General features: G+C 44.3%; 1 protein-coding gene across 3 annotated transcripts in view; it reads left to right on the plus strand.

Annotated features, from left to right (window-relative positions):
- The window catches only part of GLI3 (GLI family zinc finger 3), a 281,034-nt gene that overhangs the window by 179,338 nt on the left and 86,737 nt on the right, over positions 1 to 14,959 (plus strand). For all 3 annotated transcript variants that reach the window (XM_049641305.1, XM_049641306.1, XM_049641307.1), the window contains 3 exons: positions 5,621 to 5,823; positions 8,991 to 9,137; positions 14,039 to 14,240. In XM_049641305.1, the coding sequence (XP_049497262.1) occupies positions 5,621 to 5,823; positions 8,991 to 9,137; positions 14,039 to 14,240 (552 nt within the window). The remainder of the gene's footprint in view (positions 1 to 5,620; positions 5,824 to 8,990; positions 9,138 to 14,038; positions 14,241 to 14,959) is intronic.

Below are 14,959 nucleotides of genomic sequence, written 5' to 3' on the forward strand. Positions count from 1 at the left end.
GCCCCCAAAGTGATAGGAAAGCCTCCAGGACTAGCAGAAGTTGGAAGCAGTTGCCAACCCTAATCTGAAGGTGCAGATTGGAGGGAAAAGTGATTCAGTGGGGGCTAGAGCCTCGGATGGGATTACACTTCTAGAGTTGTGGCCTGGGATTAGAACACCACCAGTGAAACTCCAGCCAGCGAGAGCAAGTGAGGGGAATAAATACCTTGACTCTTTCCTCTAGCACCAGCTCTTGCCAGTGCATCTCGTTAGTAGAATCCAGAGGGAAAGTCAGCCCATCAAGGGAGTCTGTACAGACCAGCCTTCCTGGGCATGCAGTGGCTCCAGGGGTAAGGCTGGCAAATAGAGAGTAATCGACACAGCCGTCTGTACACTTCAGGGTCACACGATGCTCCTGGGACAGAGGGAGGTTATCTGGAAGCTCACCCTGAATGGAGGAAAAGGTGAAGTCCAGGATTGTGCAAATTTCTGACGGGCGTCTAGCGTATTAGCCACGGACATTTGTGTTATTTGTTTCCTTCACTGAATGGAAAGCTAATTTTTATTATAAAGTTTGATTTAAAATCATGCTTATTGAATAATTAATTAGTTGGTTAAAAATACATTATAAGGGATAACTCCCCTTTGTTCTCTGGTAAGCCACTTCTTGAATATGAAGAGTATCTACTGGTTATACAAGGAACAGAATTAAACAAAAGATAAACTTGTTAGGTAAAAAACCCCAACACTTCATTCTTCTGGTAGTTGGAGCCTTCATGCAAAGGTGCAAGAAGTATGTGTACGTTTCCAGTGTCCCAAGCGATGTGAAAGCCATTGTAATAATCCAGCATATAAACCTGGTTTAATGCTCTCATAATGGGTAATGCAGGTGATTAAATACTGTGATTTTAATCTTGGCATTTCAGTAACCCAATAAGATAGATGAAAAGGCAGTAACAAATTAGATTATATAATGCTATTTCATTCTAACTAAGAAGTCCAGTTATCCTCTGCAATTCGTGTTTTTGTTTTTAGGTTTATCATAGTATTGCCGTTAAAAAATGCTCTAATAAGAATCCACTATTCTTTTCATCGTAGTCTATTTTCATGACCTTGTGAAGAACCTAATCCGAGGTCAAGTTGTCTCCACAAACACAACTTTATATTGCTTTATTGTCTTTTTGGGAGAACACCAAAATGATCCCCACCTTCTTTCTGATCTGAAACTGTACTTTGTCTACCTGTTGGGCAATGTGGAAACCACACGACAGCCCTTCACTGGGTTTTTGTGGCCTTGGAAGAACTGGAAGCGGAATATGGGGTGTCATCCCTGGGCATGCCGGGCCTCGTTCACGTGAGCCAACTTGGAGGGGTAACAGGACATCAGCTGCGCCCTGACAACCCTCTTTGGTTTGGGCCTCTGCTTCCCAGACAGCAGTTTGTATGATTTAGTTTGGAGGGTCCCAGGCATACTTCTATACTCTTTGGCGACAACATAAATAGCACAGAATCTCTGTTCTTGGAGCAGGTTCTAAGTGTCCGTGTTCTTCCTAGAATGTTTGTTTGTTGTTTGGGTTTTTCTCTCCGTGGTTTTTGCCGCCTTCGGTGAGCAAGCCACGTACAGCCCCAGAACAGGGAGAGAACAGAGAGCTATAAAGGCAGAGAAAGACAATGGTAATCTTCAATTCCATTTCTGTGTATCTACTAAAAATATAAACCAAGAAGGAGACGGCTGTAGTTTCTTTTCCTGGTGGTATTGTAATCCCCAGTGCAGACTTTTAGTAAGCTTGGCAGATATTTACCAGGTCAAGTTTATGATAATTTGTGAAAGAATATATGTCATTTATAGGGAAGATTTTTGTGGGTGCCTCCTCCACACCTCCCACCTTCTCCTCCTTCAAGAATCCATCCGTCTGGTTGTAATCTTGAATGGTGCTTCTATACAAGCATTGAACACATCCACCTGTTACATTTAAAGACCTCAACCTGCCCTCTCAGATTTGCTTTACAGTTTAAAACAAAATAACTGTCAGATGATCTTGCTGCCAAGAATTTGGAACAGCAGGGAAATTGGAAAGGAGTGTCCAAAAGTCTTGCTATTTGGACACTTGTTTGCTGAGTTCAGAGTCACACACACCAGTTTTGTTGGGTGGTTCTTAGGACCACCAAGAACATCAGCGACCACCACCATTTACTGAGTGCCCAGGGCTTTTTTAGCATTTGTGGAGCCCCTCCCAGGAGGGAGCTGTTGTTCCATGTTGTGTAAAAGGGAACTTAACCTTCAGTGACAGAGTCAGTAACAGACTGCATTCAAGTCCAGTGTTTTCAAAGCTCTTGCATTTAATTACTGAGTTCAGGGGCACTTGGGTGGCTCAGTCGTTAAGCATCCGACTTCGACTCAGGTCATGATCTCATAGTCTGTGAGTTCGAAGCCCCTGTTGGGCTCTGTGCTGACAGCTCAGAGCTGGGAGCCTGCTTCAGATTCTCTTCACCCTCGTTCTCTGCCCCTCTCCCACTCGTGCTCTGTCTCTCTCACTCTCAAAAATAAATAAACATAAAAAAAATTACTGAGTTCATGCTTTAACCACCTTGTGTGGTTTTACGATTTTACTTGGAAATCCAAGGAGGCACTTCTAGGGCTCTGTCGGGTTGGGGAACGAAGCAGACAGGTATTGCTTTGAAAAGAGGGTTCCAATATTTCAGTGTTTGACAATCGCATAGTATGCTATATTTGCCATCCCTAATATGTATGCATGTTTGTTCATACGTATGTATATTAAGAATAGAACAAATTAGTATAATATGTATGTATGTATGTATGTATGCACACATTGAACATTTATTAGATACCAGACTCAGTGCATAAGGTTTTCCTTAGATGAAGTTGCCAAGACCCCCCAGGGGGTAGGAATCCTTCCCATTTTACCCATAAGGACTAAGAGACGGTGGTCATTGCATACGAAGTCACACATGGGTTCCCCTCAGCCCCCGAGCCCTTCCACGGTACCACTGCTCTGGTGGTCTGACTCACCTGTGTCCAGAATTCCTGATGGCCCTCTCACTGGGTAACCCTTATTGAGCATTTTCCCATTTGTATCCTGGGGATGGCTGGCCTGTGAATTCTAGAAGGTTTGTTGCTCTAGGGCAATTAAATAACTTGACAGCTTTCTTATTTGCATTCCTGTCTGAAGGCATGTCCTACCACCTTTATCAGACCTCACATCTCCTCAGCATCATGTCTCTGGAAGGGACATGCGTGAATGTGGCATTTACCACAGTGGGTGAAGGTTCCTGACTTCGCCTCCACGAGGAACCGGCTCTCTTCTCTGCTATTGCTTCTTCCTGGTGTGCAGAGGGAGGGCGGGGCCCTGGCATCTTGTGGGGAGGCCATGACCAGTCCTCGTTCCTGGCTGCTCCTTGCAGTTCTCTTCAGTCTTCTTGTGGGTATGGGTCAAATGCAGGTGCGGGCAGGTGCAGATGTCAGATTTCCATGGACTTGCATGAGGAGGTGGGCCTCGCCTGTCTCCTGGCTTCCTTGCTTCCTTGGGATTGGTGACCGTCCCGGCCCCGCCTCTGGAATTTTCACGTTGTTCTGGATGCTGATTATTTATTTATTTATTTATTTCCTGTGTATGATTCTTCAAAATGAAATCTAGGCCTCTAGGAATATTCTCATGACCCTGGTCAATTCTGGAATTCCAGAAAAATTACAGGTTGCAATTTTTGTCTAAAAGGAAAAAGAAATGCCACCGCCCCCACCGAGTTTTAGTCCAAACTGTTGAGACCGAGTATGTTGGGGATCACAGGCTGTTACCTAGTGGATTTCTTGAAATGTCTGCGTTTCCACCTCTCTGCTGTGTTGGTCTCCCATCATAAATCTATAGATAGATTTGTATTTTGTAGGAATTACTTTTGAATCTAACTGGAAAGATTGATTTTCCTTTCCAGTAGAAAGGGAATTAATGAACTGGAGGCTCCCCATGCTCTAAAGTAGCAACATGTCTGGGGGGAGCTTCGGATTTAACCAAGGACACAGAGCCAACTTGTTTTGTCATAAAAAGCTAAAATAGGAGAGCCTCCTAGGCTGTGCTGATTTCTATGTAAGTGTAAGTAATTTTACTAGTTTCTGAGTGGGTGCAGAAAGCCTCAAGTTGTTTTGAAAAGAAATTGCTGTTTTCAGGTGGTGAATTCTCCCTCTGCCCACGTGTAAATTTAGAAAACTCTGGATTTTTATTTTCACCAAAAGTAGCATCTGAATAACAAATAAAAAGCCTCCTTATTTTTTTTTTTTAAGTTCAAAGTGAAAAAGAGTAAGAGCAAATGAGAATATCCCCCCCACCGACCATATTTCACCCTCTTTTATTTTCCGCTGAGAGAAAATGCATTATCTGATCTTCGGTTTCATTTATTTCGTGCCTCGCTGTGCACTTGGTGGAGCTGGCTTCTCCCAAGATTATGTTCTGACAGGGTGATGGGGCCCAGCACCCGGCCGACAGGGCGCCTTTGCTTCGGGAGGCGTGATGAAAAAATGTTTCTCCCCTCCCTTTCATCTTACGCCTAAAGCCACAGTGGCGCAAGAGGAATTTGCCCTTTCCAGTAGATCTGTCTGTATCGCGGCCTCTTGCTGTTAGGGCCATCCCCTCTGTGAATGAGGAAGCGGAGAGCACAGGCATTCAGCCTGTCGTAGCCAGTTCACTGGATTACCCACACAAAACATTTCCTATTGGAGACGAAACCAGGCGGTGAGGGGGGGTGGATGCCCAAACTGGCCATTCTAGAAACTTCTATCCCCCGGGGAAGGACTCCCCAGGAGTGACTCAGGCCATGGTGGCAGCAAGGTGTGTTTTAGAATCTATTTTCATCAGCTCATTATAACCAAGGCATGCGCTTGATCAAAACCCCGTTCTTTTCCAACTTCGTAGCCCCAGGTACTCCTTCATTACTTCATTGCTGGACACGGCTGACCAGGGCGCCACTGGAAACATGAGTGGCAGAGGAAAGGCTCTCTCAGTGCTGGCTCACACAGACAGGAGGAGTGGTCTCCCAAATAGTGAAGCCCAGATCTGTAAAACTGGTTTTTCTCACAGCTGCATGACCCCTGCAGTAAGCATTCAAACACGGATATAGAGTGTCTCCTGTGCCATTTCTTGCAGACGTTTGCAATTAGCATTCTTTATTTGTGGACAACTCTGCTGTGTGCATGACCGGATGAATTTGCAATTCCTTCTCTCGGTCTTTCTTTTTTAGTGCCACGCCATGATGGTGAGAGGTAAGTCCGCAGTGGTAAAACTAATGTTCTGGTCAAATGGAACATAGAATCACAGAACTGTGCTCAACTCAGGTGCCTGGTGTGTAGAATTTTTTGTCCTAAGGGAAGCCAGAGGCCAACTTTTATTTTTCTGTACTCAGAGTGCCACGAAATGTCTCAGGTTAATTTTCTTGGCCCAAACAATCGCGTGGTAGCATTCTGCCTGCATTTGTCACCGTGGTTTTAAGGTAATGGTACTGGAAACGTATATGGCTGATAAATTTTCCCCCAAGACATTTAAAAATCTTTCTTCTTTTCCTTCACAGACAGCCTGTGCCTATGGAGATATTTGTCTCACCCGCACCTCTTGTGTCTGGTTTTCTTTCTGTCCAGGCCTTCTGCCTTATCTAGTAGCCCCACGTATTCAGACCTGCCCTTCATCAGGATCTCCCCTCACCGGAACCCCGCTGCAGCTTCTGAGCCCCCCTTCAGCCCTCCGCACCCCTACATCAATCCCTACATGGACTACATCCGGTCTCTTCATAGCCCGTCCCTCTCCATGATCTCGGCCGCCCGGGGGCTCAGCCCCACAGACGGTAAGTCAGTCCCCGACCAGCCCTTTGCCCCTGTTCCACCCATCGTGCCTCACCTGGAGCGTGGTATAGAGCAGCTCTGATGTTTACTGAATGTTTCCCGTGTGCCAGGTGCTGTGCTAAGTGCTTTAAGAGCATGCTTTCGCTTCAGCCTTGGGACACCTCCATGAGGGTGGGGGTACCGTCTCCATTTTCACGCGAGGAGAGCAGTGGGCAGAGGGGCCATGTAACAGGCAACATGGCCCGGTGGCTACTAAGTGGCACATGGAGCTCACAGCCGGCGCTCAGGGACTCCAAAGGCCTTGCTCCCGTCCACTGTTCTGTTCTGCCCCTCCATGTGCACACAGCACGCACGTGTAACCGGCCATTGTGCTTACCTTCCGATGGAGACTTTTCTGTTCTGCACGTGCAGAACACCTCCAATTGCACTGTGCACGCGGACCACCCGGGGAGGATGATAAAATGTGATTCTGTGCGGGGGGTGGGTCTGGGGGGCTGCCGAGGTTCTGCACACTGCAAAGCTCCCAGGTGGCACGTCAGCACTGTTGGTCTGTGGACCGTGCTCTGAGCAGCAAGGCTTAGAGAACATGACGGTCTAGATCTGTTGCACGTGCCCTCCATCCTTGGCCATGCCCAGTGAGAACTGGAAGAGGGATGTACGGGAAAAGAACCAGACTTTGACTTTAATTTTATTATACTTGATGCTCATTTTAAACTCTCAAGGGTCAAATTCCTGTTGGTTCTATTAGCTTCCCAATTAATTACTTCTCACAAGACTCTTTAATTGGAGCTGTGTATTCCGTAACTGTCAAATTATGAAACGTTCCTTTGATTCAGGAAGAGCTTTTCCCATCACGTGCATACATATGCAAACTCACTTGTCCACCATTGCTGGAATCTGAATTAAGGTCCAGAACGGTGTGAGCCATATTAATGAGAAATAATGCGTTGTGAGTTTTCTACGGCAGCCCGCAGCGGCTGGTGCTTGTGTAGGAGCTCACAGGAATGCCACGCAGGCCATCTCACCGAGTAGTGGTGTGAACCTGCACCGCCCACGTCCTCCCTGCAGACCCTTCCCGGGGCCGGCTGTGCATGGTAGGAAGTGGGGGGGGGGGGGAGAGGGCGGGGCACGGATCGCAGGAGGTTTCTCAGTGAGTATCTCTCCAGTCACAGTCCAGGAGCAGCTGTGGTCCAGCAATGACTGTCGGCTCGTTTCTTTCCTTTGGATTCAGTGCAGTGGGTAGAGTTGTAAGGTACCTAAGGAATAAGTTGTGCCATTTGGACAAGATTCACACACAAAAAAATAAATAATGTAAGAGAATCAGACCCAAGTTAAGTTTTCCTGTTTTGGATTTGATTTCACAGTGGGGAAAAAATGGAGAGCCATCTCCATGAGTACTTAGGAGTTCATGGGAATGACAGTGCAGGAGAAGAGAGGGAGAGATGGGTGAGGGCGACCAGCTCACAACAGACTTGGAATTATGCCTGCCTTGCAGAAATTTCATTGGGCCAGTGGAAAGTGGCACCTCTAGTTAAAGCGCCTTCTCATGTGTTTTCCATAGTATTTGATGATGAGTATGAATAAAGCATTCTTTAACTTTTTTTTAATGTTTATTTTTGAGAGAGAGACACACACAGAGACAGAGCATGAACAGGGGAGGGGCAGAGAGAGAGGGAGACCACAGAATCTGAAGCAGACTCCAGGCTCCGAGCCATCAGCACAGAGCCCTACGCGGGGCCTGAACCCACACACACACCTGAGACCTGAGCCGAAGTCGGTCTCTCAACCGACTGAACCACCCAGGTGCTCCTGAATAAAGCTTTCTTTGATTGGTCATTCTTCCTTCCTCTTCCTGCCTCTCAAGAGGCTAACTAATACTCCATCACATAAAGTCAAGTCACAGATATTTCTCACGTGTAGTCTGAGATGTTTGTATATATCTACATATATTTTTATCACGAAGAAAGTATGTGCACGCAGATGGAAAACATACACAGACCTATTGCTAGAATCCCCATGCTTCTACCTAGTAATTGTAAAACAAACTTTTCCTGATGGAATGCTATGTGCTAAGTAAACACTTCCCAAGGGCTGTTGCAATCATTGTTGCCAACAGCCCCTTGCAGCAGCAGTAAGAGGAGGAGTCGGGATTTGCATCCAGCTCTTGGAAAATCTGGAGACCACCCTCGGAACTGCTACAGTGTCTTGCCGCTTTTGCACATAAATTGGCAGTGGAAACACATGATTATCCCACTCTTACTGAGCTGACTCTTGCCAGTAAATTGCCCCAGATTGATAGGTATATTTCCTTTTTGATTTTGTAATGAAAAAAAGGAAAAAAAAAGAGCTCTAAAATTATGGAACACAAAATTGCAGCTTACCAGCCCATCATGTGTTATTAAAGCTGTGCTGTCTTTTCCAGTTATAAGCCCTGGGCCCTCCAGGTAGTGAGAGCTGACTCGGTCACCCCTGCCAGAAGCTTCGGGAAGTATTTTGAGTGTGTCCAGAAAGATATCACAGTGGTCTGAGTTGTCTACCACTATAAGAAATGTGAACCTACGGTGATTTCATATAAGAAACAATTTAACTTGGGGGCGGGGGGAACATGGGGAGGAGAATAGCTATACATTCTAATCATTTGGAATTCTTGGTTATTTCTTTAAACTAGCCTTACAAGGTTTTAGGATGTATTTTATTTTTTCTATTTTTCAGTTTTATTTTCATTTTTTTCTATCCTTTTTAAAAAATTTTTATTTAAATCCAAGTTCGTTAACATATAGTGTAATAATGGTTTCAGGAGTAGAATTTAGTGATTCATCACTTACATAGAACACCCAGTGCTCCTCCCAACAAGCGCCCCCCCTTAATGCCCATCACCCATTTAGCCCATCCCCCCACCCAACACCCCACCAGCAGCCCTCAGTTTGTTCTCTGTATTTGAGTCTCTTATGGTTTGCCTCCCTCCCTGTTTCTGTCTTATTTTTCAAATAGAAGCTCTCTAGAGCAGACTTCAGTGAAAACACAGTTTGAGCTCCGGCCGTTTTATTAGAATAAGCCATAAAAGGGAGTACTGACGTGGATGGCTCAGCAGACGGACGTTGCCTCCAGAAGCATTTCTTGTTGACCTTCTTCCAGCTAGTCACCACGCTTTCCTTGTCTCCTCTCCTAGCCCCCCACGCCGGGGTCAGCCCAGCAGAATACTATCACCAGATGGCTCTGCTAGCTGGCCAGCGCAGCCCCTATGCAGACATCATTCCCTCCGCGGCCACTGCCGGCGCTGGGGCCATCCACATGGAATATCTCCACGCCATGGACAGTAAGTGATGGGGCTGTTTTCTGTAGTCCTGTTGGTGGCAGATGCTAACGCGTGAGTTACAGAGGAAGATGCAAAGACGAGGTGATTGTCTAACTTCTGAAACCAGAGAAGGGGAAAGAACATTTGGTGCACTCCTTTCCTTGGTTTGTTAAGAAGCTTCCACAGATCTGGCCATCCCGAGACTCCTTGCAGAGCTCAGGGATACCGATGAGCTGGAACATGCCGGCAATTGTAATTTGGCAGCTGTTCAAAAAGCTCTCCTGCCCTGATTGTCGTGATAACAAAATCAGGGAACGTGTTTGATTCCATGGATGTGCTTCACCCAGTTCACTCCTTGGTTTTCTGGATTTTATGCTTTGGGAGTTGATTTTGTTTTTAAATCTGTACTTGGGTTTTAAATTTTTCCATGGATTTATTTTGCCTCATGTTTTCTTTACATGAAAAATTATATTTCACGAAGACCTTTTATGTAGGAAAAATAAAAAGCATTTCCAAACCAGAGCTATTTTTAGGACATCACAGTAGAAGATAAGGGCGTCATTTGATGCTTTTTTTTTTTTAATTTTTTTTAATGTTTATTTTTGAGAGAGAGAAAGAGACAGAGCATGAGTGGGAAGGGGGCGGAGAGAGAGGGAGACAAAAAATCAAAAGCAGGCTCTAGGCTCTGTACTGTCAGCACAGAGCCTGACGTGGGGCTTGAGCTCACGAACCACGAGATCATGACCTGAGCTGAAGTCTGACACCTAACCACTGAGCCACTCAGGTGCCCCAATGCTTTTTATATCCTTTATTTTTGGATCCCTCAAGGCTTCTGATGATTCCTTTGGGTCACTTATCTAGACATGTAGACAAATGAGCCTATAAATACCATGGTTCAGAACATCCAAGAGTTCTTATTTATTCAGATTCCTTAAGTTCCATTTGCCAGGTGCCAGAAAGCATCATCGGAGGTGTCAGCGAAAGCCACGACCCTTATGAATATGACAACTGTATGGCTTTGAGTTGGGCATTTGCTCTGGGTTTTGTGTGTTTTTCCCGGTAGCAGTGCTTTTTCATCTACAGTCTCTCTGGACTCTTATGTGACAAAAGTATACATTGGTCCGCTCACTAGCAGTGGTGAGTAATTCAGCCTTCGGGTTTGGAGTAAAGAGAGGGTGATTGGCTTACACAGAGTAAGATCTACGGCCTTAGTCTCCTGACGGCCATGAAATAACGCAGTGTGTCACATAGGATCCTAACTTGGCGATGGTTTCCATTGGGGAGTTCGTTACCACACACAACGTAGAAGAAACGTGTTACATCTTCTGCAGGGGTTTCGCTGTTTGGCTTTGTAGAGTCAAGAGCTTACATTTCACATTCATCATAATCACATTTCAATTAGGGATTGTTGAAAAAAACAAGTTCAGCGTTATTATGCAAATTAGTTATTTAAAAATCTGCAAATAAAGAATTAAAATAGGGGAGAATCCTTGGAAGGTCAGCCCATATTACCTTCTATATTTGATGAGAATGTGTTTAGTCAGGCAATGGCGGTTTTTATCTAAATAAAGGATGAAGCTACCCTTTTACTTTGTAAAAACTAATTAAAGGAATTTTAATTTGCCTGAGTATATGGTAAATTGATTGTCATTAAGTAGGAATTTAGATGTCCTATCATTCATCACATAAAAAGAAACCTCCTTTTTCTTTGTCAGAATTTTTTATTAGAGCAGAGAAACAAAACAATTAACAGAAAGCCAGATCAGAGATATCTGTGTTGGAATGCTAAGAATGCTCGGGCTTATATTTCAGAAGGAATCCATATAATCAGTGAAGAACTGGGCCACATCTCTTTCTCTTTCAGCTTTTTTTTTTTTTTTTAAGTTTATTTATTTATTTTGAGAGAGAGAGATAGGGTGGGGCAGAGAGAGGGAGAGAGAATCCCAAGCAGGTTATTCGTGGAGCCCAATGCAGGGCTTGAACTCTTGAGTTCTGAGATCGTGACCTGAGCCAAAAATCAAGAGTTGGACACTTAACTAAGCCACCCAGGTGCCCCTCTTTCAGCTGTTTTTAAAATGTTCACCTTGTGTTTTAGCTGTTCCCCTTGACAGAGGATTCCAAATCACTGTTCCAAAATGCTGACTTTCTCTGTTTGCTTGATTATTAGGGGGTTAGGTAGAGTATATTCAAGGGTTAGAAAGTGCTTAAAATATTATCTTCCTGCTAAGAAAATGGAAATGGCATTTAGCTAAACACAACATAAGAAGAGTACCCAGCATTTCAGTCGTAGGAGACTTTTCCAGTGGAGAAGCAAAACGATTGTAAATTAAATGCCTAAGTGGGATGTGTACCTGCAGAGGCAGAGCCTGGCTGGGATCTAGCCGGTCACTGTGATCCACTGTTAACCAGATCTTCAGGACTCTTCAGGTGGCAGAAACCACAAAAAACTGGTTTTAATGAGCACTTGACTTTTTAATGTGCCAGCAATGGGCATATCTGGGTTTCAGCCACTTATAAGGTAGAGTACTCCTACGTTGCATGTTTGAAGAAGCCAGTCTGGTTTATGGCTCTAATTCCTAATTTTTTGGGATTAATGACCTTAAAAGATAGGAGAGCAAGCAATCCCTATAAAGGACATTCTAGAGTTGAGGGCTCCTGAAAACTGTATTATTGGTATTGGTGGAAACTGACGTATATAAGAGCCCATCTTGGAGGGAAAAACAGACGGGCTGGACTAGCCAGGCCATGGACAATGTGAAGGTTTCCATGGCAGGGATGAAGGAAGGCCTCTGGGCTCTCTCTTTGGATGATATAAGGGGGTGTGAGGCCTTTGTCGCTTTATAGCATCAGATAGCCACCTCATCTAGTGATTTAAAAAATTAGAGGTGTTCCAGGGATGATCTCTGTCTAGAATGTCCTGTCACTCTTAACTCTGCCAGTGGCAACTGAGACCCATTGAGAAGGGTTATTGCTGAGGATTATATGGAGGTGGACAGTAAGTCTGGTGTGTCCTCGGAGTCATTTGGAAGTGGAAAGTGTTTCTTCATTGAAAACTGTGATGAAATTGGCCTCTCCTGGTGAGAAAATGTGAAACATTTATGTGTAAGGCAGATGCCATAGTAAAAGTAAGATGCTGATTTAAACACTAAAAGATGTGTACACAGTTGGGAAGGCTATATTTCTACTAGCGTGGCCTAAATCAGGCTGGTAATGAAATTAATCTAAATGAAGAACCCAAATTTGAATCTCTGAAAGAAAAATTTGAATAGGTACCATACTCGTCTTTCAGACTGGTTCTCCAGGTTTATACATGGATGATGCTAACTTAACCTTCTAAGCTCCGGTTTGCCATTTATTTTTTCTAACTATAAAGTATATCTCTTTACTCTATAGTATTATCTATAGAATCTTTCATGTTCTTCTATTTCATTTCATTAAATATCTTGAAGCATGTTGGATTGTTACCTTGTGTCAATGTCCATGATGAAGAAAATATTCCCATTGAATTTTCCAGAGACCCAAGTGCCTTGACTTTTTTCTATAAAGAAGGCTTACCTTCTACTTCAGGGTTTCGGCTGTTACTAAATTGCCGTGCCTACATATGCAGGTATACCCATACTCTGAAACAGAAACCCTCCATTGTTACTCAGAGCTAATCATGTTTGATGTGCCTCTTATGGAGTGGGATGATGTTATCATTCTTTCATTAAACTTTAGTTTGATGACTCTGTAATGTAAATGTGACCTTAGAAAAAGCAGGAGTGTGGGACTCTGGGACACATTGATACTAGTTCCTGAAATTCAGACCTCTAGTATCTACCAAACTGAAGGCAAATAGGCATTCAGTTTTTAACTCTTTAGATAAAAAGCATTGTATTAAGTTGGCACTCGTTTAAGTAGGAGTTACTGACCTTCGGATTAGAGTTTCATCGGAGGAATCTTAATAAAAACTGAGATTCCTGTTAATAAGTGCTTTATTCCCTATTAGTTCTGACTGGAGAAGCAAGGTCCAGAGAATTAAACTAGATTCATCAGCTCTCATTATAATGTTTGCATGGTTTCCCCTCCCCCCTAAAAAATCTGTGTTTTCTAGATTTGGAAAATTGCAAACAAACCGCATCCTGAGATTTGTAATGTTTATTGGGACTCATGCTTTTAGTGTAGGGGACTGAGGCAGGGTTTCTTGGTGTAGGCACTAGTGGGGAGAGATGATTTCTCATCGTGGGGGGCTGCCCTGTGTATCTCAGGCTGTTCAGCAGCATTCTTGGCCTCTACTCACTAGATACGAGTAGCACCCCATGAATTGTGATAACCAAAACGTCTCCAGATGTTGTCACATGTCCCCTGGGGGCATAGTTGCCCCCAATTGAGAGCCATTAATTTAGGATAATGTATTTATCAGTAGTTTTAGTAAAGCTCTAAGTATACATGGATCAGATAACTATAGAAATCATGGGGAAATGAGAGCTTAACTAAGCTGAATTTTTAATCTGAGGATGCTTTAATTCATTTTCTCCTTCGGCTCATTGCCTTAAAATGGTGTGAGTTGGGATTGGGGGGGGTGTTGTGTGACTGTGGGAACCACTGTCTTCGTCGCTTGTGGTGAATTAATGATGGGAATATCTAAGCAGCCGTCAGATTCATAAATCACTAGAAATGAGAGGGATAACACATAAAAGTCTTTCCCTTTTGTTTAGCAATTTATCATTTTGCCTGCACATTAATAAACAGAGCTCCCCTGAGGTAAGCCCTGGAAGATAAATATTTCTCCCTAATTTCCTCAATTGTAGCCAGTAGATCACAAGTGGGTGGAGAGGTCCTTGTCACCGCAAGTTGCCGGCTTCTTCCACCCCAGCGAGTAGCGATAAATAGGTACTGAGTACAACCGCAGGTAATCGGGCTCCTTTTTGTTTATATAACAGGCACCAGATTCCCCAGCCCCAGGCTGTCAGCCAGGCCGAGCCGAAAACGTACACTGTCCATATCACCGCTGTCCGATCACAGCTTTGACCTTCAGACTATGATAAGGACATCTCCCAACTCCTTGGTCACGATTCTCAATAATTCCCGCAGCAGCTCTTCAGCAAGTGGTTCCTATGGTCACTTGTCTGCAAGTGCAATCAGGTATGTATTTCCCCCGAATCCAGTATGTGTTTCTTTGATAAAGGGTCAGCGCTTGGCGGGCCCTGCATTTGCAGGACCCACTGCCTCTGAGGACGAACACAATCACGTGACACTGGGCCTGACCCGGGATGCCGGTTGGGTATCACTACAGTGGATTTTAGAGCCAGTTACTGGGCCAGTAATATTGTTTCGCAGACGTTAGTTAGTAGCCTGTACGGAGATACGGACTTACTCACTTATGATGGAATCCACTGTCTAGAGGCAGTGCCTATGGCCAGTCTTTCATCCAAGCCCCTCTTACTAATTCGAGTTCTCTAGAGAGAAAACCAGCTTCATACCTGGTTGTGTGTAACACATGGAGGAACAGGAGCGGAAATCAAAAGGCCAGGCGTGGTTGTAATTCATGGCTGTTCACTACACAGAAAAGGTCTACAAAGGAAAGGTGTCAGCAGGGTTTTTAATCTAATGGAAAATAAATGTGATGACATTGGAAGACCTACCTGTCCGCGGCGATGGGGCAAACGAGGACTTCCCTGTATTCCTGTTAAGTATTTTTAGCTTAATTTGAAAGATCTCTTCTCGTCATCCTCCTTTGGAGTACACCGGGAACATTTCGACACTTCCTTTGGTGCTACATTGTGTCTGTACTTGTACATGAAGGGACAAACACAGGCTTCTGTAAACATGCTTGCTATAAAATACTTCTCACTGCTAATGAT

Source organism: Panthera uncia, chromosome A2 (genome assembly GCF_023721935.1).
Source record: "Panthera uncia isolate 11264 chromosome A2, Puncia_PCG_1.0, whole genome shotgun sequence".
In the NCBI taxonomy this organism is placed as follows: domain Eukaryota; kingdom Metazoa; phylum Chordata; class Mammalia; order Carnivora; family Felidae; genus Panthera; species Panthera uncia.